General features: G+C 39.9%; 1 protein-coding gene across 1 annotated transcript; it reads right to left on the reverse strand.

Moving 5' to 3' along the window:
• Positions 1–9136: 9136 nt before the first annotated feature.
• SRP9 (signal recognition particle 9) lies at positions 9137–19476 on the reverse strand. The gene is made up of 3 exons (XM_086345116.1): positions 19286–19476; positions 14545–14613; positions 9137–10337 (listed from the first exon to the last, which is right to left on the reverse strand). The coding sequence occupies exons 1-3, from the start codon at positions 19355–19357 to the stop codon at positions 10218–10220; spliced, it is 261 nt and encodes an 86-aa protein (XP_086201242.1). The 5' UTR covers positions 19358–19476; the 3' UTR covers positions 9137–10217.
• Between the last annotated feature and the right edge of the window lie 1273 nt (positions 19477–20749).

Here is a 20749-nt window from a genome sequence, read left to right on the forward strand (position 1 = left end):
GTGAGGGGGGATGATTTGAGAGAATAGCATTGAAACGTGTATATTACCATATGCGAAATAGATGACCAGTCCAAGTTCAGTGCATGAAACAGAGCACTCAAAGCGGGTGCACTGGGACAACCCAGAGGGATGGGATGGGGAGGGAGGTGGGACGGGGGTTCAGGATGGGGGACACACGTACACCCGTGGCTGATTCATGTCAATGTATGGCAAATACCACCACAATATTGTAAAGTAATTAGCCTCCAATTAAAATATTTTTTTTTTAAAGAGGAGGTTTTAGCTCCTCACTTTAATTCCTTTGTGGAATTGTTTTAGCTATTCTAGGTCTTTGCTTTTCCATATAAATTTTAGAATCAGCTTGCCAATTTCTACAAAAAAAAAAAAAAAAAGCCAGCTAGGATTTTAATTAAGGTTGAACTGAATTTATAAATCAACTTGGGGAAAATTAGTATCATCAAAATACTGATTCTTCTGACACATGAATAAGATATATGAAAATTTTTAATATGACTCACTTTTTAATTAATTCTTAATTTCTCTCAGTAATGTTCTATAGCTTCCTGTGTATATCTTGTGATTTTTAAAAAGTTTTTTACAGTAGGTCATTATTCATTTTATATAAAGTAATGTGTATATGTTACTCTCAAATTCCTAATTTACCCCTCATGCCACGTCATCTTCATCCATTCATCTGTGGATGAACATCTAGTTTGCTTTCATATCACGGGTATTATAAACTCTGCTGTTATGAACACAGAGGTGCATGTTCTTTTCCAATTATGGTTAGGGTATATGCCCAGAAGTGGGATTGCAGAATCACATGGTAGTTCTATTTTTGCTTTTGTAAGGGACCTCCATACTTTTCTCCATGGTGGCTGCACCAATTTACATTCCCATCAACAGTACAGGAGGGTTCCCTTTCTCCACACCCTCTCCAGCATGTGTTACATGTAGACTTTTTGATGATGGCCCTTCTGACTGATGTGAGCTGATCCATCACTGTAGTTTCTCCTTTCAGTTTTGTCAGGTTTTGCTTCATGCATTTCAAAGCTGTTTATGTGCCATTTAGAATTACCATGTCTTCTTGGTGAATTGACTCTTTTATCAATACATTCAGTCCCTCTTTATCCTTGGATATCCTTGTCCTTGGAGATACCCTTGGCTCTGAAGTCTACTAATTAACACAGTCATGCTTTCTTTTGATTAGTGTTGGCATGGCCTGTTTTTTCCATCTTTTCACTTGTGACCTACTTGTATCATTATATTTGAAGTAAGTTTCTTGCAGAGAGGATACAGCTGGTTCTCGTTTTTGATTCTGACAACCTCTGTGCACAGACTACTTACATCTCACCTAAGTATCGACACGGGCTTCCCAGGTGGTGCAGTTGGTAAAGAATCCATCTACCAATGCAGGAGACACTGACGTGTAGGTCTGATTCCTGGGTCAGGAAGATCCCTAATCTCCTGGAGGAGGAAATGGCAATCCATTCCAGTTTACTGCCTAGAAAATCCCAAGGACAGAGGAGCCTGGAGGGCTACAGTCCACGGGGTCACAAAGAGTCAGACACGACCAATCACATGTGTGCGTGTGCACACATGTGCACACACACAATTGATGTGTTTGCATTTAAGCCTACCATTTTATTATTTGGTTCATGTTTCCCATATTTTGTTCCTGATGTCCTTTTCTTGCTCTCCTTTTTTATTTAAATGTTTAGTATTTCATTTTATCTGTTGTTTATTAAATTTCTTTGCAGCATCCTTTAGCGATTGCTTGAGGGATGAGGATATACATACTTACATTTTCAGTCTACTGACAATATTTTCCACTTCCAGTGGAGTGTATTAATAGAAACTTTACTATCATATAGGTATCTTTTTCTCCTCTATGCTATTAATGCCTTATGTACTACATCTACACACAATGAGAACATGTCATATTTTATTTCTATTATCAAATATATTTTAAGAACTCAAGATAATAGCTTCTTCATTTAACTCAGATAATTGCCATTTCTATTTCTCTTCATTCCTGAATGTTCCAATTTTCTTTATGGTGTCATTTCCCTTTTAACTGAAGGACTTCCTTTGGTAATTCTTTTTAAACCAAGTCTGATGACAATGGATTCTCTTCCTTTTTCTTTACTCAAGAATGACTTTATTTCACTCTTGTTCCTGAAGGTTGTTATCTGTGGATATTGAATTCTGGGTTAACAGTTCTTTCCTTTCTGCAATTTAGAAGTATTGTGCCACTTCCCCCTGGCCTCCACAATTTCTGATGAGAAATCCAGTAATTCAAATCAGTTTCCCTTGAGGTTATGCTTTTTGCTAGCTGCTTTTAAGATCATTGTCCAGTCTCATTGTGGCGGTGAGTAGATTTCCATTATGATGGATTACTTTGGCCTTCTTGAATCTATAGGTTTAAGTTTTTCACCAAATTTAAAGTTTCCAACCAATATTTCTCCAACTATTTTTTTCAGCACCACACTTTATCCTGTCCTTCTGGTATTCTTGATGGCACAAACATTACACATTTTATTATTGCCCTGCTGCTGCTGCTGCTGCTGCTAACTCGCTTCAGTTGTGTCCAACTCTGTGCGACCCCATAGACGGCAGCCCACCAGGCTCCCCCGTCCCTGGGATTCTCCAGGCAAGAACACTGGAGTGGGTTGCCATTTCCTTCTCCAGTGCATGAAAGTGAAAAGTGAAAGTCTCTCAGTTGTGTCCGACTCTGTGCGACCCCATGGACTGTAACCCACCAGGCTCCTCCATCCATGGGATTTTCCAGGGAAGAGTACTGGAGTGGGGTGCCATTGCCTTCTCTGTATTATTGCCCTACAAGTCTCTAACTTTCTGCTCATGGTTTTGCTTTATTTTCCCAATCTTTTTTTCTATTTTTCAGATCAAATTCTCTTAGTTCATCTTCAAGTTTACTATGCTCAAGACTGTTGAGTGGTTTTTCAATTGTAAAATTTCCACTTATTCTTTTAAAAATATCTATTTATTTGATTAGGTTTTTTTCATTAATTTCAAGAGTGCTCATGATTATTTGCTAGAGCACTTTTGTAATAGCTGCTTTAATGTCTTTTGTCAGATAACTCCAACATCTCTGACTGGGATCTGTTGACTGTCTTTCTCTAAGAATTGATACTTTTTCCATTTCCTGGTATACTGTTTTGGATAGTATCCTTGACAGTTTGAATATTGGTACCAACTTGGGGCCTTGGTTAAATACTATGGAGAATACAGAACTTTTGTCTATTTCAGCAGGCAGTCAACCTGGTTAGGTTGCAGGCAAAAGTTTTTTTGGTTTCTTTTTGTTTCAGGTGTTGAAAAGGTTTTGAAAGCTGAATTGACGTTGGAATCATAGCCTGCAGAAGACAGGTTGGGATGTCAGTTCAGCTTTCAGAATTTTTGCAGTGCATTTTGGATCTACTGCATGTGAATGCCTCCTGATTGCCAGTCTGGGATTTGGGTGTAGTCTATTTGTTGTAGCCACACATTCTGGGAAACAAACTCACTCAGAAGGACAATGCAGATAGTGGAGTGCAGTTTACGACACTGGCAGGCCCAAGGCAGAGTCTCTTCTTAGCCAAGGACCCCAACCAGTTTTTGTGAAAACCTTTATATACCCTAAGTGTACGTGCCCAAACCCACCTCCCCAAATTCCCTGAAACTAGTCTGAACAAAGGAAAAAGAAAGATACAAAGTTAACCTGTGATTCATATGCCTTAAGCCTAGGAAGTTAACAGTGGACAATTATCAATAGGCCTGTGGTCATACCCCAATACACATAATAGAATGGATGATTCTATTCTGTTACACAGATAATTAGGGTACTCTTTTAGGCAAGGGAGAGTCTAGGTAGGAGCCCTGGGGCTCTTCCTTCCGGGGGCCTGGTTTTCCAGTTGGTATGTCGTTTCCATAGATACTGGGCATATAGCTCAAAGTCCACAGTCTGGCCCAAGATGGAGTCCTGCTCTCAAGAGCCTGTTCTGTTTCCTCCTTCATACTCAGTTTCTAAGTTTTTAACGTGCTAAAAAGAATCAGATCCATATACATGTGCACACTGAGGGTAGACTGAGAACTATATAAACAGTTTTATGGGGTCATTTATTTTTAGTTTCTTCTTCTCTATGATCTCCCTGGTACTTTCTGGTTCTTCTATTTGTTCTCTGGCCAAAAGACTGAGGCTTTAGCTACCATGTGTACTTTCCCCATCATCATCTGTATCCAGAGCCAAGCAAATAGAGAACAAAGAGAAAAAGATGAAGGTTGGTTCCAACCTCTTGGAAACAAAGCTGTATGGAAAGGAAGGGCTATCTCCCCGAGTTTGGGCTCCTACTGGCTTCACTGCAGGTAGTTCACGCTGTCACCACCATGGGATTGCTTGCGGGTGTGCTGTAAGAGGACAAAGAAAAGGTGGAAAAAAGAAAAAGGATTTCTGCACTCTCTCCAAATATAAGTACCCTTCTTCTTCTTGGACCAGACCTAAGGGTTTCTGGCACTCTTGGTCTGCAACCCAGTACCCACTTCTAGGTTTCCAGTGCACTGAATTCAATGCAGTGGGGGACTGAATTCAATGCGCTGGGGGATACCCCAAGGGGGAAAATTGATAAGAATCAAACATCACTGGTTCAGTGGTACTTCACATGCTGGTCTTCCTGCCCAATCCACCTCTTTTCTTTTCAGAGTCCTCAAACAGTTGCTCTGTGTATTCATAGCTGGATTCAGTGGAAGAGCCGAGGTGGAGTGTGCTTATCCCATCTTTTTCTGGAACTAGCCCGATTACTACTTTTAATGTAAGAAAGAAGAATGAAATATTCTTTCTTCTCATGCTATCATAAACTTTAACTGCAAAACTAGATGAATGCGTGTGCTTGTGTGCTCAGTCATGTCCGACTCTTTGTCGGACTCATGGACTCATGGGCTCATGGACTGAGCCCACCAGGCTCCTCTGGCCATGGAATTCTCCAGGCAAGAATACTCCAGTGGGTTGCTATTTCCTTCTCCAAGGGATCTTCCTGACCCAGGGATCGAACCTGTATTTCTTGCATCACCTGCACTGGCAGGTGGATTCTTTACCACCTGTGCCACCTGTGAAGCCCAACTAGGGGAGTATTTATTTATTTTTTAAAAATTTACTTAATTGACGGATAATTGTGTTACAGAATTTTCTTTTCTGTCAAACATCAACGTGAATCAGCCATAGGTATACATGTCCCCTCCCTCTTGAACCTCCCTTCAATCTCCTTCCCCCATCTCACTCCTGAATATTTTAAAAAGAAATAATACTAAATACTATGATATTGCCATTACCACAAGGTATTTTTTACTAAAAGAGGAAAAATAGGGAAGCAATAAATGTTACTTAGGAATTTGGTTTTCTTTCATTCTAAGAAACAAACTTAGAAAACGCAGAAACTTTATTGTTCTTGGGCAATTCATTTCACTCTTTTTTTGTTTTTGATGTGGACCATTTTTAAAGTTTTTATTGAATTTGTTACAACATTGTTTCTGTTTTACATTTTGGTTTCTTGGCCAGGGGCACGTGAGATCTTAGCTCCCAGAACAGGACTGAACATGCACTCCCTGCATCGGGAGGTGAAATCTTAACCACTGGACCACCAGGGAAGTCCCATATTTAACTCATTATAAATTAGTTTTAGAATACAGTTACCCTTGAACAATGAACAATAGGAAAAGGAGTACAGTTACCCTTGAACAATGAACAACAAATAGGAAAAGGCTGTATATTGTCACCCTGCTTATTTAACTTATATGCAGAGTACCTGGCGTGCTGTGATTCACGGGGTCGCAAAGAGTCGGACACAACTGAGCAACTGAACTGAACTGAGTACATCATGAGAAACACTGGTCTGGAGGAAGCACAGCTGGAATCAAGACTGCCAGGAGAAATATCAATAACCTCAGATATGCAGATGACACCACCCTTATGGCAGAAAGTGAAGAGGAACTAAAGAGCTTCTTGATGAAAGTGAAAGAGGAGAGTGAAAAAGTTGGCTTAAAACTCAACATTCAGAAAACTAAGATCATGGCATCCGGTCCCATCACTTCATGGGAAATAGATGGGGAAACAGTGGAAACAGTGTCAGACTTTATTTTTTTGGGCTCCAAAATGACTGCAGATGGTGACTGCAGCCATGAAATTAAAAGACGCTTACTCCTTGGAAGGAAAGTTATGATCAACCTAGACAGCATATTGAAAAGCAGAGACATTACTTTGCCAACAAAAGTCTGTCTAGCCAAGGCTATGGTTTTTCCAGTGGTCATGTATGGATGTGAGAGTTGGACTATAAAGAAAGCTGAGTGCCGAAGAATTGATGCTTTTGAACTGTGGTGTTGGAGTGGACTCTTGAGAGTCCCTTAGACTACAAGGAGATCCAACAAGTCCATCCTAAAGGAGATCAGTCCTGGGTGTTCATTGGAGGGACTGATGTTGAAGCTGAAACTCCAATACTCTGGCCACCTGATGTGAAGAGCTGACTCATCTGAAAAGACCCTGATGCTGGGAAAGATTGAGGGTAGGAGAAGGGGACGACAGAGGATGAGATGGTTGGATGGCATCACCGACTTGATGGACATGGGGGTTTGGGTGGACTCCGGGAGTTGGTGATGGACAGGGAGGCCTGGTGTGCTGCAGTTCACAGGGTCGCAAAGAGTCAGACACGACTGAGCGACTGAACTGAATAATGAATGCAAGGGTTAGGAGTGCTGACACTCCCTGCAGTAGAAAATCCAATTTTAACTTTGTAGCCAGCCCTCCAGAACTTAATTCCAACCAACTGCAGATTGTATATTACTATATTACGTATTTATGAAAGGAACTGGCATATAAGTGGAACCATACAGTTCAAACTCATGTTGTTCAAGGGTCAGCTGTACTTTCAAGACTATTATCATCATACTGTTGCTAGTGTTAGATTTTTCTAAGGGTAACAGAAGACATCAACTATAAAATGCTGCCAACACAGCCTCTAATCACTTAGAGCTCTGCCTAACAAATTTTATATTTTTAAGACAAAACGTTGACAGGCTAGGGAGAAGGGAAAAGCCAGCCCTTTATAACAGAGAACACATGTAGCCAACAATGCTTAATACTCCAACAATGCTATGTGCTCCGAGGAGAGTGGGTCTTCCTAAGAAGAGAACAAAAATTATTTGAACTGCTAATTGTACCTAGAATGTTAATTACTATGATAACTGCATTTGGATTACTTTAGGGTCAGTAAAGTAATTTACTGTATTTGATTAAATACATCACAAAACAGTTTGCTAAAAATTAGTCCATGGGAAATCCCCTGGCAGTCCAGTGGTTAGGACTTGGGGCTCTCACTGCCAGGACCCTGGGTGGGGAACTAAGATCCCATAAGCCATGTAGAATGATTAAAAAAAAAAAAAAATTAGTCCATGAAAAGTGTGATTATAGTATCCAGAAATCTCTCCTGATAAAAGAAAAAAGTCAGAGTATACAGCACTGTGACTTTTAGAATATATAATTTGGAGTTTTATTATTATACAGTCTTTGAGAGACTTAATATTTTCACCATCAGTTAGTTCTCTTAATAATTTTGTGTCGGTACAAATGAACATGTCTTAGATTTAAGATTTCAGTTTCCCCCACTACATAAAAACACTCTCCATGGAGACAATCTTGTTTTACTTCCCATCTGCCAAAAATAGCATTTGATAGTAGACACAGCTTGGTAGAAAAGGCAGATGTTAACTTATAAATAACTATTCAATTAAAATGAGAAAACTTAAGAGCTGGTTACTTATAATGATTCCACTGAAAAATAACAACCGTAACAGTAATAATAGCTACCATTTATTGAGCTTTTACTATGCTCCAGGCAATGTGCCAAGACTTAAAGTAGATTATGCCATTTAATCCTCAAAGCCCTATGACTACTACTTTCAGGCCCATTTCCAGAGAAGAAAATGGAGAAATATCCTCTCAAAAACCACAGAACTAGGAAGTAGAAGTAGTGGAGCCAAGACTGCAACACAGTCTGCCTTGGAACTTCTGCTCTTAATCACTGCTACAAGGATTCAAAGAACCCAAACCTATGTCTCTCCCCTTCCAGGCTATCTTCATAGTGTTAAAAAGTAGAAGATTTAAATGAGAAAGACAAAGGCCAAAAAACCCTCCAGTTTTTATTATGGGCAGGAAACAGCCAAAACCCAAAAAACCCCTACATTACCTGATGTTACTTTTCTTTTGTAAATATTTGGCTGCGCTGGGCCTCAGCTGTGGCACACAGGATTTTCTTTGAGCCATGCAGGATCTTTCATCACGGTGCACAGACTCTCTAGTTGTGGCTCACAGGCTTAGCTGCTCTGCAACATGTGGGATTCTAGTCCCTGAGCAGGGACCGTATCCACATCACTGCAGTACAAGATGGACTCTTGACCACTGGACCACCAGAGAAGTCCCTGATGTTACTTTTACTCAAGAAAACAAAATGCCCTGGAGACAGAAATGGCAACTCACTCTAGCATCCTTGCCTGGGAAATACCATGGACAGAGGAGCTTGGTGGGCTACAGTCCACAGGGTGGCAAAAGAGCTGGACACAACTTAGCAACTGAACAACAACTGTGGTTTACACATCAGAATGCCCAAAATCCGGAATTTCTATTTTTGTGCAGCAATGTTGTGAGAAAACAGCATTCTCCTGCGTTTCTGCTGGGCATGCAAAATGGGACAATCGTGGCGTAAAGCAATTTGACAATATCTATTAAAATTAGAAACACATATGCCCTTTGACTCACCAATTTTATTTCTAGAAATTTAATGTACACATATACTACTCATGTGTATATTCAGTGCAGCATCCTAACAGCAGAAGACTGGAAACAACCAAATGTCTATCAATAGGAGACTTGAAAAAGCTAGCATGGTTCTTTTGTAATACAACTGTGAAAAACAGTGGGGAAAAAAAAAAAGAAAACAAATGCCGTAACAGAGAAAGTTGAGTAATAAAAGTACGAAGAAACAAATAAAACGTACATACAGCATAATTAGACTCACTTTAGTCTAAACTAATATAGAATATCCCAGTCAAGAAATCAATTATCCTTAAGAAGTTGAAAACTTAAAGAGACATAATACACATTTACGTAATATTTTATTTACTGACCTCTCTGAAACATGCCAAAATTCATACAGTTAATGGAACCTTGCATGTTGAAACACTGGTCAACACAACAAATTCCAAACAAAAAATATTTTAATGTAGGAATCAACATATTATATTTAGGTTGGTAAAATTAATTGCAAATATAAGATAAATGTCAAATAATAGATTTCTGGTTTAAAGGAAACAGTTGTGACAGTCTTGCTTAATACCTTGGTTAAGTAAAGACAAAAACGGGCTGGGGTATCAGAGGTATGCAAAAATTTAACAGTTCAAATAATCTTTAGCCCTTCTGAGAAAAGATAGATGGCAAATATGTGGCAAATATTTCTGTAATATGGTAATTTCAATCTATTAGTGATCATTCTGTTCATGCATTTAAAGTAACCGCAGATGTTTCAGAGCACTGAAAATTAGATTCAAAGTAAGTCTTTGCTCAACAAGTTAACGATATGAATCCCTTATATTTAAAAATATAGCTTAAATTTGTAAAGTTTAAGGTAAAGCATACTTGTTTGCATAATTATTTTTAGATATAATTGAGACTACACTACTATATATAATCAGCTATATTGCTGTGCACAGTTAATTCCAGTTACCTTATTTTATATTTGCTGGTCATTAACAGCACAAAATTTATGCTCTGAAAAAAATACATCAATCTAGCAAAACAATTATATTCAATTTTCTTTTAAACACAGATTAACTAAATTTAAGGAAGAACTAGCTTTTCTTAATCTCATTTTCAAGTTACTGATACAAACTTAACAGCGAGTAATTATTTATTTTGCTTAACACCAAATAATCCACAAAAAGTTTCCAAGACAGATGCATTTCTTGTTCAATCTCCAAAAAATAAATAAAGGCTTTCTAACTGAAAGCATTTACATTCCTGGCTCTCTAAAGTAAACATTAAAAAACAAAGTACAAAAAAAATGATCTCTTGGCTTCTGAACAGCCCACTTAGTTACATAAAGTATTTTCTCTCCCAATACTTTTTCAAATTCAAAAGATATTTACTTCCTAAGAACATAACAGTCTTCATTTCAAACCATTCAGTCTGTTTCCATGGCAACACTGCGGGATTCCTTGGCCACCATAAGTCGCATTAGTTGACTGTGGAATTTCTCAATCTTCTTTACATCTTGAGCTTGGTCTGTTCTATACACCAAACACTGTCAGGAATTTTAAAAGCACACATTAACTATGTAAAACTAGATTACTAACGACATAGCAAACATATTCTTGGGTAAAAATCTGAGTCTTTCCCTACCACTGTTTTGCTTTACTTCCTCCAGAGATCATTCAAGTTTCCAGGTTCCCACAATTACATTCCTTAAGTTTAGTATTTTATAATATTTAAAATGCCACTGCTATGGACGAAAAACAAAAGGTACTCTATTCAAAGCATCTCAAAAATCATCAGTAGACTAATGTAATCAAATTCTGCCATGGTCTGATGAGAAAAATTAAAGGTTGGAATCAGGTAATTTCTCGCTGGGATCTGGTTATAAATGATTCTATAGTTATAGTGGGAAAAGCATATACATTTTAGGATCTCTTTCTCTGTTTATGAAATGGGAAGTATATGGTTAATGATAATCTTTTAAAAATCAGGAATTCCTTGCTTACTGCTGGTTGCTACCTACATCAAGCTAGATAAATTTGTTCAACCTTGATTTCTGGTATTATTTATAACTTTTAAACCAATCCAAACTCTTCCTTGCTTTACATTCAATTCTTCATCTAGAATCTTCCAAATTATCAAACTTAAGGTGGCAGTCTTGTTTTGTAACACAAATCCATTTTTTTTTCAGCCCATCTTATGGATTCATATGAGTTTTAAGCAATGGGAACTTTGTGATCCTGCAGTAATATTCATCAACTTAAACTGATTTGTTGGAGTTCAACTTGATCGTGCTGTCAACTTTAAAAAAACGCACATCAGAGTCATGAGTTAAAAGTTTTATCTGGGGCAATACGAGGACTGCAGCCCAGGAGACAGCACCTCAAACAGCTCTGAGAGACTGTTCCAAAGACATAAAGGAGAAGGACAGTATACATGCAATTCTGGTGAAGGGGGAGTACATGCAATCAAGCATGTTTATTTTTTAGAAAGTTTCTGCTGGTCTCGTGACGCTTCTGCCTGTCATGAGAAACAGTCATCACCATGAAAGATTTTAGTGCTTTTCTAGATACAAGGAGATATAAGAACTGGGCTCAGAAAATCAGCTCCTGAGAATATCTAACTATCTGAAGACCTGTCCTGCCAGGTTTCGGGGAGCACAGAGTGCCTCATTTCTGCTCTCCATCCTGGGCTCCTTCAAGGGGTGCTGGAGGTCAGCAGCTGCAGCAGCACATGATTTAATCCTTGTAGAGGTAGATGGCAAGTGCCAATTTGTGGTTGACAATGCGCAACTGATTTGAATTCATACAGCCCTTAAACCACTTACTTAGAAAAGTTCACACATGGTACAAATCTGTTTAACAATCTTATACAGTGGCCATAATCATCTCCAGACTTTCAATTTTAGTGTATGTACTATAGGAGAACATATACCTTCTCACTACAGTTTGACATAGAAAGAGGTCCAAAGAAAACAATATTATAAATCAGACATGGAATTAGAAACAGAAGATGCACAAATGGGACTATAAAAAAGTCAAAGCTCTAAGATAATAAAGTCTAAGAAGAGTTTTCTAAGCCATTAAAATGAGTTACTGAGGGAAGTATACAAACTTTTCTTTAAAAATCACTAGAAAATAGATTTTTCCATTGGAGTTGGTTCACACATTTATTATTTAGTATGATGGATTTGATTCTATCTTTGGTCCCTTCTAGATAAGGACTAATTCTCAGTAGTTTTAAGAAAGGGAACAAAAAGAATCCTTTATACTTAGATCTTATCACAGAAATCATTAATGTTAAAGTTCTTTCCAGTATTGCTTACCATGGATCTTTAACGATATTTAATCATTACCAGAGGCCAAAAGTCATCATTTGGAGGTAAAGTCTTTTGTATTGAATTCAATTCTGCATTTTCCTCTATTTTTAAAGCAGAACATACCAATTTCTCTTCAGTAGATATACCTATCCACTCTGTGACAATCACAAGTAACATTTTTCTCAATGTGAATGCTCAGGATTCAAGTATACATTTATTGAACCTACTAAGTGGCAGGCACTAGTGCTAAACACGTCCACATATTTCATTTACTTTGTACAACAACCCAATTAGATGAGCAGACTATTACTATGGCACTTCACAGATTAAGGTCCCCAAAGCCAAACTTTTGGCCTGATCTTCCCCAAGACTAAAACACTCTTAGATTGCTAAGCTAGGATTCAAATCTCCTCAACCTAGGTTTAGCACACAACAGCTCAATTTACTGCTTTTTGCATTTCACATTCAACAAACTCAATAGGTTCTTAGAAGATATGACACTAATTTAAAAAGATCTGACTTCATGCAACCTCATAATGGAACCCTGAATACAAATACAGTAAAAGAAACGACCGAAAGTCATTTTTAAAGTCACTATGAGATTTTTAAAAGAGTTAATCCATTAAAAGAAATGCTTGTTAAGTACCCTTTGGGTCAGGACTAGTCACCTCAAATACAGTTAAGACTATCACTCATCTATTCTTGTTATTTTGAAGCCCACAACCTATTAAAAGTCAAATGTGATTAAAAAAAAAAATTGTGAAACAGCACAAAGAGAGGCAGAAATAAAAACAAGAAATGAAGCAGTCCTTCTGAGGTGGGTTTTGAAATATAAGCAGTTGGCTTGTCACACTGGGGCAGGGGTGGGATTCAATACTGCAAAGATGGAGACAGACTTGTTCAAAAGCTCAGAGGCCTAAGACCATGGCATATTAAAGGAGGCCTTAAGTAACACAAAAAGACAGAGATTAGAGGGGATGTGAGGGTGGAGTTTACATTATGAGTGATGAGAAGCCGCTAAAGATTGTTAAGCAGGGTAGTAAGAATCCAATTTGCATTTTTAGAAATCACTCTGGCAGGACAGTAGTAGTAGGACAACTGAAGGACGAACTGGAAGCAGGGACACAGAGCTACTAGTCCAGGCAAGTGACAATGAGGCCTTAAGAGGTTAGCAATGAAGATGGAGGGTTCACGACAGGAAATGAGATGAGATCTTCAATCAATAATTCACAAATGCCCAGCAAAGCATATGGAACTTATCAGAGGATCAAAATACAAGTTTTTCAAATGAAGGAATAGTAAATGTGAGAATAAGGGAAAGGAAGGGGCCAAAAATGATTCCCAGGTTCTGAGCAGGTAGATGACAGTGTAATTAAAGACAGGAAGCAGGAGGAACCAGTTTGATAAGGGATGAGGACTTCCATTCTAGACAGGCTAACCTTACCAAGTAGAGGAAGAAAGATGCTCAACTCAGACCTAGTTAGGAAGCCAAAAGAAAAATATGAGCTAAAGGTACAAAATTGGAAACAGACATACAAGCAGTACTGGACTTAATGGACTGATCCAGAAGTGGTAAGATGACATCAAGGACAGAATCCTGGAGAAACCAACACTGATGGGGCAAGTCAGCAAAATAACTAGCAAAGAATGAAATAAACAGAGAAAGAAAAACAAGATAAAAGGGAGCCACAGATGCCAAAATAATTTCTCCAAGAAGTGGTTTTCTGTATCAAAAGCAGCCAGGAGGGGGACTTCCATGGTGGTCCAGTGGCTAAGACTCTGTGCTCCCAATGCAGGGGGCCCAGGCTGACCCCTGATCAGGGAACTAGATCCCACATGCTGCAACTAAGAACCCGAATTCTGCAATTAAGGATCTTGCATGTCTCAACGAAGACCTGGTGCAGCCAAATAAATATTAAAAATATTAAAAGCAGCCAGGAGGTCAAGCAAGATATGAACTGCTGGGTTTGAAAATGAAGGGGCTGCTGCTGAGCCCTCACTGAGAGCAGGTTCAGGGAAAGACTTCATGTAGAAACCACATGGCAGAGGGGTGAGAAATATATGGGGTGAGGAAGCGACAGGAATGAGCAGACAGGGAACGAGAGAAACGCAACTACAGAGCCCGTAACTTGTGTTCAGATACCATTTACTCCTCACACATCTACAAGGAAACCTTCACCCCTGATCTATGTTTGGTCTCTATGTTCCTCCTGCTCAGCTGTTATTAAACTAGACCTGACAAACTGTATGAATGAAGCAAGGTGAATTATCTTTCCAAGTGCCTAGAAAAATAGCTTCAAGAACAAGGCTCTTGGGAATGAAACACAAAAGAAGCATTCTAATGGGTGACTTGCATAAATTCTATGTAAATAATTTCAAACAAATGATTAACTCAAACAAATCTGAAAGTATGCAACAAATAAAAATGTATACTTACAACTAAATCATCTGTTACTTTAATACACAAACTCCCATCAGAATGCCTATATTTGAGAACCACACGGGCCTGAAATAAAAATACATATTTAGAAACAGTGAAGTCAGAAGACATTTCTCATAAATAATTTAGTCTTCAAGCGAGCGAAAATAGATCCTTTTAGAATAGCCAAAATATCTAAAGGCACCTTTACTGTAAACTTATCATTACTGAAATGAGGGAAAACAGCATTTTGTGCATTCCTATTGCTACAATATTTTTAAGACTTAAAAGAAAGTCAGGTATTTTATTTTCAGCCACTTAGAAAAGATGTACTGAAAATTCCCAAGGCACACCCATATTCAGAGAATGTCTTTAAGACTCTTAAGGTGGTTTGGCGTTTCTTGCCAGTAAGACTATGTACTGAAGGGTATTCACAGCATGCTACCTCAAAAGTATACCACTTCAGCCAAAGGAAAGTTTTGAGCTGAAGGCAATTAGTTCTCTGCCCTTTCTGATCAAAAGCAAGACATAAATTAAGCTTTGTAAAGATTACGTAAGTTTCCAATTGAAAAGGTGTTTCTTCTCCCTGGGAAAAGAGAAGAAGGTTTGTTCCCTAAAAACCTTACCAGACAACTCTAATATTGCCCATACATTTCCTAAGCACCTTCTCAGAACGTACTCCCTCCCAGAAACCCCAAATCTCTTTTCCTCTGTCCAACCTCCCTCCCATACTTTCCCACCCTTAAGATGGTATATAGGTCCCAAATTCCTCCTCTTTGTGAACTTCTATGCTAAGTGTAAAGTCTTTGTATTTATTAACCTGTCTTTTGTCAGTTTAATTTGCAGAGCCCCAGTTACGAAACCTAAGAGAGTAAAAGAGAAGGTTTTCTTCTCCCCTATAATACCCACACATCTAGCCACAGAGGACTGATAGGAAAAAAAAAAAAGCGGGGCGGGGAGTAGCAGAAATGGCTAGTAAAGTTCAAATCCATTTCCCAGGAGAAAGTACTGCAGTTGCAGTTCATACTTTCCATCTTCCCATGGCTCTCAAGAGGTGGACTCAGATTAATTACTCAGCAAAATCGTATCTTTCTCACGATGCCATGACATGAGACACAACTTTCCACATCTAGAGTAACTCCTACATTGAGTGCCATGCTACACAGCACTTTTTGCTATTGGGTGTTCTACAGTTAGGAAGCCAAGAAAATGATTTAGATATCAGTATATTCCAATAAAAGAAAACAGCTCCCAATAGAGTTTACAACCTCCATGAATATTATTTTTATTTCTTTAAATGATGGATTCAAAACAGTGTACTGCAGCAGAGTCAAGTTTCTTATTAATCAAAAATATAATAAATAACTCTAGTTTAGCTTTAGCTAGCTGTTTTAAAAATTGCTAAGTATCTACCAGACAAAACAAGAAGATATATTTAAAATGGCTCCAATGCAGCACAGGACCCTCAAGATAATTCTGGAAACTAGATAAAAAGGGTTATTAGAGCTTTTTCTACAGCTTTTCTCATTATGCCTTCTACTCTCATGGGTTTGCAAATTTAAAAAGGTCATATCATCCTGAGATTTGTCTTGGTGAGGGAGCAAAGGGAACTCACCAAGCACTTAAGTAGGTGTAAGTATCTTTAGACTACCTAATAAGATTCTACTTATTGAGCTAGTAAATTCAGTTTTACATATTAAAAAAATTCAGTCCTCTGGAAACAAAAGGAAACCAACTTAAAAACGTACTAAGCATGACAACTGTGTAAAGTTTTAACTCCTGCTTAAAAGAATACTCAGTGGCTTCATTAGGAGAAATGAGTTTAAAAACTCTTTGCGATCCCATGGACTATATAGCCTGGCAGGCGCCTATGTCCACGGGATTCTTCAGGCAAGGATACTGGAGTGGGCTGCCATGCCCTCCTCCAGGGGATCTGGAACCCGCTAAGTCTCCTGTATTGGCAGGCGAGTTCTTTACCACCAGCACCACCTAGGAAGCCCCAATTCCCTTTCTACTGGTAAATTAGAAAGCACCTAAGTTACCATGTCAGATGCCACTAAGAAGAAAAAGAAGTCAAGGTTCTTGCTTTTTTAGTAATTCAACCAACTTAAATAATCAAAACATAAGACAACATGAATTAAGTCCTAGAAAGACATACACAGGTAAAATGCTAAAAGAGGAAACAAGTAATTTAGATTGGGGGAAGGAAAAGTGTAAAAAGAATTTATGGAAATGGCTGCAGAAATGCATTTTTTGTTTTCTTTCTTTTAGGGAAGAAGTTAGGAGAAAGGCTGAAGCAGCAGTCTGAATGAAGATATGATGCATTCTGTAGCTTTCTGAGGCTAGCTAGGGCTGAGGACGGTGGAAATGGTGGGAGACAAAGCCAACAAGACTGGAGAGAGGGTCAGACTGGGGCCTGGAAGATGGGACTTTTACCAGCAATCAGTGAAGAACTAGTTTTAAAACAGGAAACTGGGAATTCAATTTTTGTGTCCGAGATAGCTGCAGTATGTATGAGAGTGAAAAAGGAATTTTAAATGCAGGCAGGCAAAGAGGTTATTACATGGTCCAGCAATAATACCATCTTCACTTAGAGCAGATGCATGGAGAATGGTAAAAGGTGATAAATATGATCAAGAGAGAGAGAAGACAAAGAATTCTGTAAAACAGATCCCAAAGAGTTCTGACAAAATTTTTCTTCTTCTTTAGTTTCAGCAGTATAGACTGGTAGAAACAGCATGAACACGGTGTTTAGAGATGTGGGTTCAAATTTTAGCCTAATCTCTTAGCGATCACCAGGCAAATCATTTAATGTATCTAAGACTGTTCATTCAACTACCTCAAGGGATTGTCTTCAATTGTATACATAAATTATACAGCTAAGTGTATATACATAAAATGTCTGTCACATGGAAGGTACTCAATACAACTGTCAGTCCAGCTCTCTCCCACTCATCCCCTCACCGACCTATCAAAAAAAATCAGTTAAAAAGAAGTGAAAGTTAGCCTGAGAAGGCACAAGTTTTTAGGCCACTGGAATTTTCTTAACAGAACTCATAGGCTCTCCCTCTCCTGCCTATTCTACACATGCTTTGTTCATAGCAACGCTCAATAATAATCATTTTATTTTCATTTTCCCTATAACTATGACCACATTCTTACAGTATTATTATTCTTACTGTGGATCTGTATATTCTTTACTATCTTTCCAAATACTTTTAGTTTACACTGTGGGTACTTCTACAAAAGTCCTGTATAGTCCTCATGGTACACTGCTTAAAGAAACAAATGATCCTACGAACAAAATCAACCAAATGGAGGAGCCAGAAATTGTGTCATAAACAAAGTACTCAATTTCACAAGTATCTAATTCATTTTATCATTTATTACTATTACATCACTTTACTGCAAAGAATGGAACTAAGAATGTTTCCGGTTTCTTGTTACTTATCTAGGTCTAAAAAGCTAGCAGGGCTTTTTAATATTTTAAATAATATTTAGATGACAATAAACACCAAGAGGAAGAAAAATCAAGACTCAAATGCTAAATTCTTGTCCTTGCAACCTCTTTGGTTACTCACACACACACACACACACACACACACGGATCCCTGTAATTCATTCATGGCCCCCATAAAATTATGATAAGTCAATGTCAGAGGTTAGCTTATTATAATTTTATGGGGGCCATGAATGAATTACAGGGATCCGTGTGTGTGTGTTACTCGCTCACTTTGTGTCTGACTCTTTGTGACCCCATGGACTCTAAACCAGTCCCGCCAGGCTCCTCTGTCCATGGAATTCTCCAGGCCAAAAATACTGGAGTGGGTTGCCATTCCCTTCTCAGGGGATCTACCTCACCCAGGGATCAAACACAGGTCTCCTGCATTGCAGGCAGATTCTTTACTGTCTGAGCCTCCAGTGAAGCCCACAGGGATCCACGGACCCCCTAAAACTGTTTACAAACATTTATGTGTTAAGTGCATTCTCCTGCTCTCAAAGGGCACTAACCTCCAAAATATTAAGAACCACTAATCTGCGGGAGATAGATGCCTCCAAATTGGGGTGTTTGATGCTTTTGAACTGTGGTGTTGGAGAAGATTCTTGAGAGTCCCTTGGACTGCAAGGAGATCCAACCAGTCCATCCTAAAGGAAATCAGTCCTGAATATTCATTGGAAGGACTGATGCTGAAACTCCAATACTTTGGCCACCGGATGCGAAGAACTGACTCATTCGAAAAGACCCTGATGCTGGGAAAGATTGAAGGCGGGAGAAGGGGACGACAGAGGATGAGATGGTTCGATGGCATCATCGACTCGATGGACATGAGTCTGAGTAAGCTCCGGGAGTTGGTGATGGACAGGGAAGCTTAGCGTGGTGCAGTCCATAGGGTCGCAAAGAGTCGGACACGACTGAGCGACTGAACTGAACTGAAGCGCCACAGGAGGCCGAACCTGCAGCCGGGAGGAGCCCTGCCCTTAGAGACACGTAAACCAACGACAGGGAAGCTCAGGGATTGTAGGCGGGGGAAGGTTTCTTAGAGCCCAGACTTGACCCTGATTTTGCTGATTTCAGGCTTCACTGGGCCCTTATTAAGATAAGAGACAAAAAGAACAATCGGACTTCGCGCGGAGTCCGTCTCTCTTCACACACAGCACCTCCTAGGATGCTGCAGAAGCTCCGGAGGCCGAGCGGATGGCAGAGAAGACATCCTGACCCGGAGGTGGGACAGAGACACTGGGTCCGCCTGCGATTTACCTTCATTGGGTCGGCGAGGTAGAGTTTCTCCGCTGCGCGACTGAACTCCTCCCAAGTCTGGTACTGCGGCATCGTGGGACCGCGGCAGAAGGACAGAAAGAGGCACGGCTGTGGACCGGAGGCGGCGCGGCACGGCCCACCTACCTCCCTAACTCCCACAGCCGCCTACCGAGACAGGGGCCCAGACGCTCAAAGATGGTGGCGCCGCCTCGTACCAACGCCTCGCTCCATTGGCCAGCCAGGATCGTCCTTGCCCAATGGGAAGGAGGGATGTTGCCTAGGAGGCGGAGCCCCAAGCGTGCGAGTCTGTGAGAGGGTCCGAAGAGGTGAAGAGAAGGGAGACGATGGAGGTTGCCATAGCGCCCCTTGTAGGACTGGAGGAGGATCTGTCCCGCTGTCCTTCGGGCTGGCCTACAACGGTAAAGCCCAGGTTTCTTCAGCAAAGATAGAGCGGCTTAGTGATACGCCTACAGCTTAGTGAAAGAAAGGGGAGACATAAAGGAAGAGTGCAGTGGAGAGCTTTATATGATAGACATCTGTGTCTAGAGGACGCTAACAGGGATGGCACAAGTTGAATCTTGAGAAGCATGACGGGTGTTGAACAGGTGGGCAGGGCAGGACGTCGAGGCCCATTTTTGATCCGTAGTGTATTTAATGTGGTGGGCATCTCCTGGAGGAGGGCATGGCAACCCACTCCAATGTTCTTGCCTGCAGAATCCCATGGACAGAATAGCCATAGAGTTGCAAAGAGTCAGATAGGACCTAGCAAGCACGTATTTGGGGCCTGGGGGAAGAATCAAGGGAAGAAATCATATCACTTAAGCCGGAAGAAATTTGAACTTTGTTCTCCAGGCTATGGAGTGAGGTAGAAGGGTATTTTTCTTTAATCAAGTTGAAGTATATTTTATGTATAGTAAAACATCAGTTTTAAGGCTTCCCTGGCGGCTCAGTGCTAAAGAATCCGCCTGCCAATGCAGAAGATATAGCTTCTATCCCTGGTCCCGGGAAGATCTCATTTGCCGCTGAGCCACTAAGCCCGTGCGCCGCAACTACTGAGACTGCGCCCTAGAGCCTGTGCACTGAAACAAAAGAAGCCACCACAATTAGAAGCCCCAAGCACCACAACAAAACGAAGAGTAATCCCCCGCCCTCCAGAACTTGGGAAAGCCGTCACAGAGCAAGGAAGACCCAGTACCGCCAAAAATAAATAAATACAATTATAGAAAGTAAATTATACTAAACACATCGGCCCTGGACTTTGCTCTCCATTGTTCAGCAAGTGGAGAGCCGGCAGATGTTAATCACAACAGGACGTGATATGATTAATTTTTATTTTTAGAACATGTCACTAGTGGCTGTAGGGAAGCTGAATCGGTGAAGGCCAGTCTGTGCAAGGTCAAAAGTGAAAGCCTTTATTCTTTGGCCTAAGTTGGATACCTCCTACGATTGTTTCCATGCCCTTGC

This window comes from Bos grunniens, chromosome 16 (genome assembly GCF_055505025.1).
Source record: "Bos grunniens cultivar Pamir isolate PY7600 chromosome 16, Bosgru_T2T1.0, whole genome shotgun sequence".
Taxonomy (NCBI): domain Eukaryota; kingdom Metazoa; phylum Chordata; class Mammalia; order Artiodactyla; family Bovidae; genus Bos; species Bos grunniens.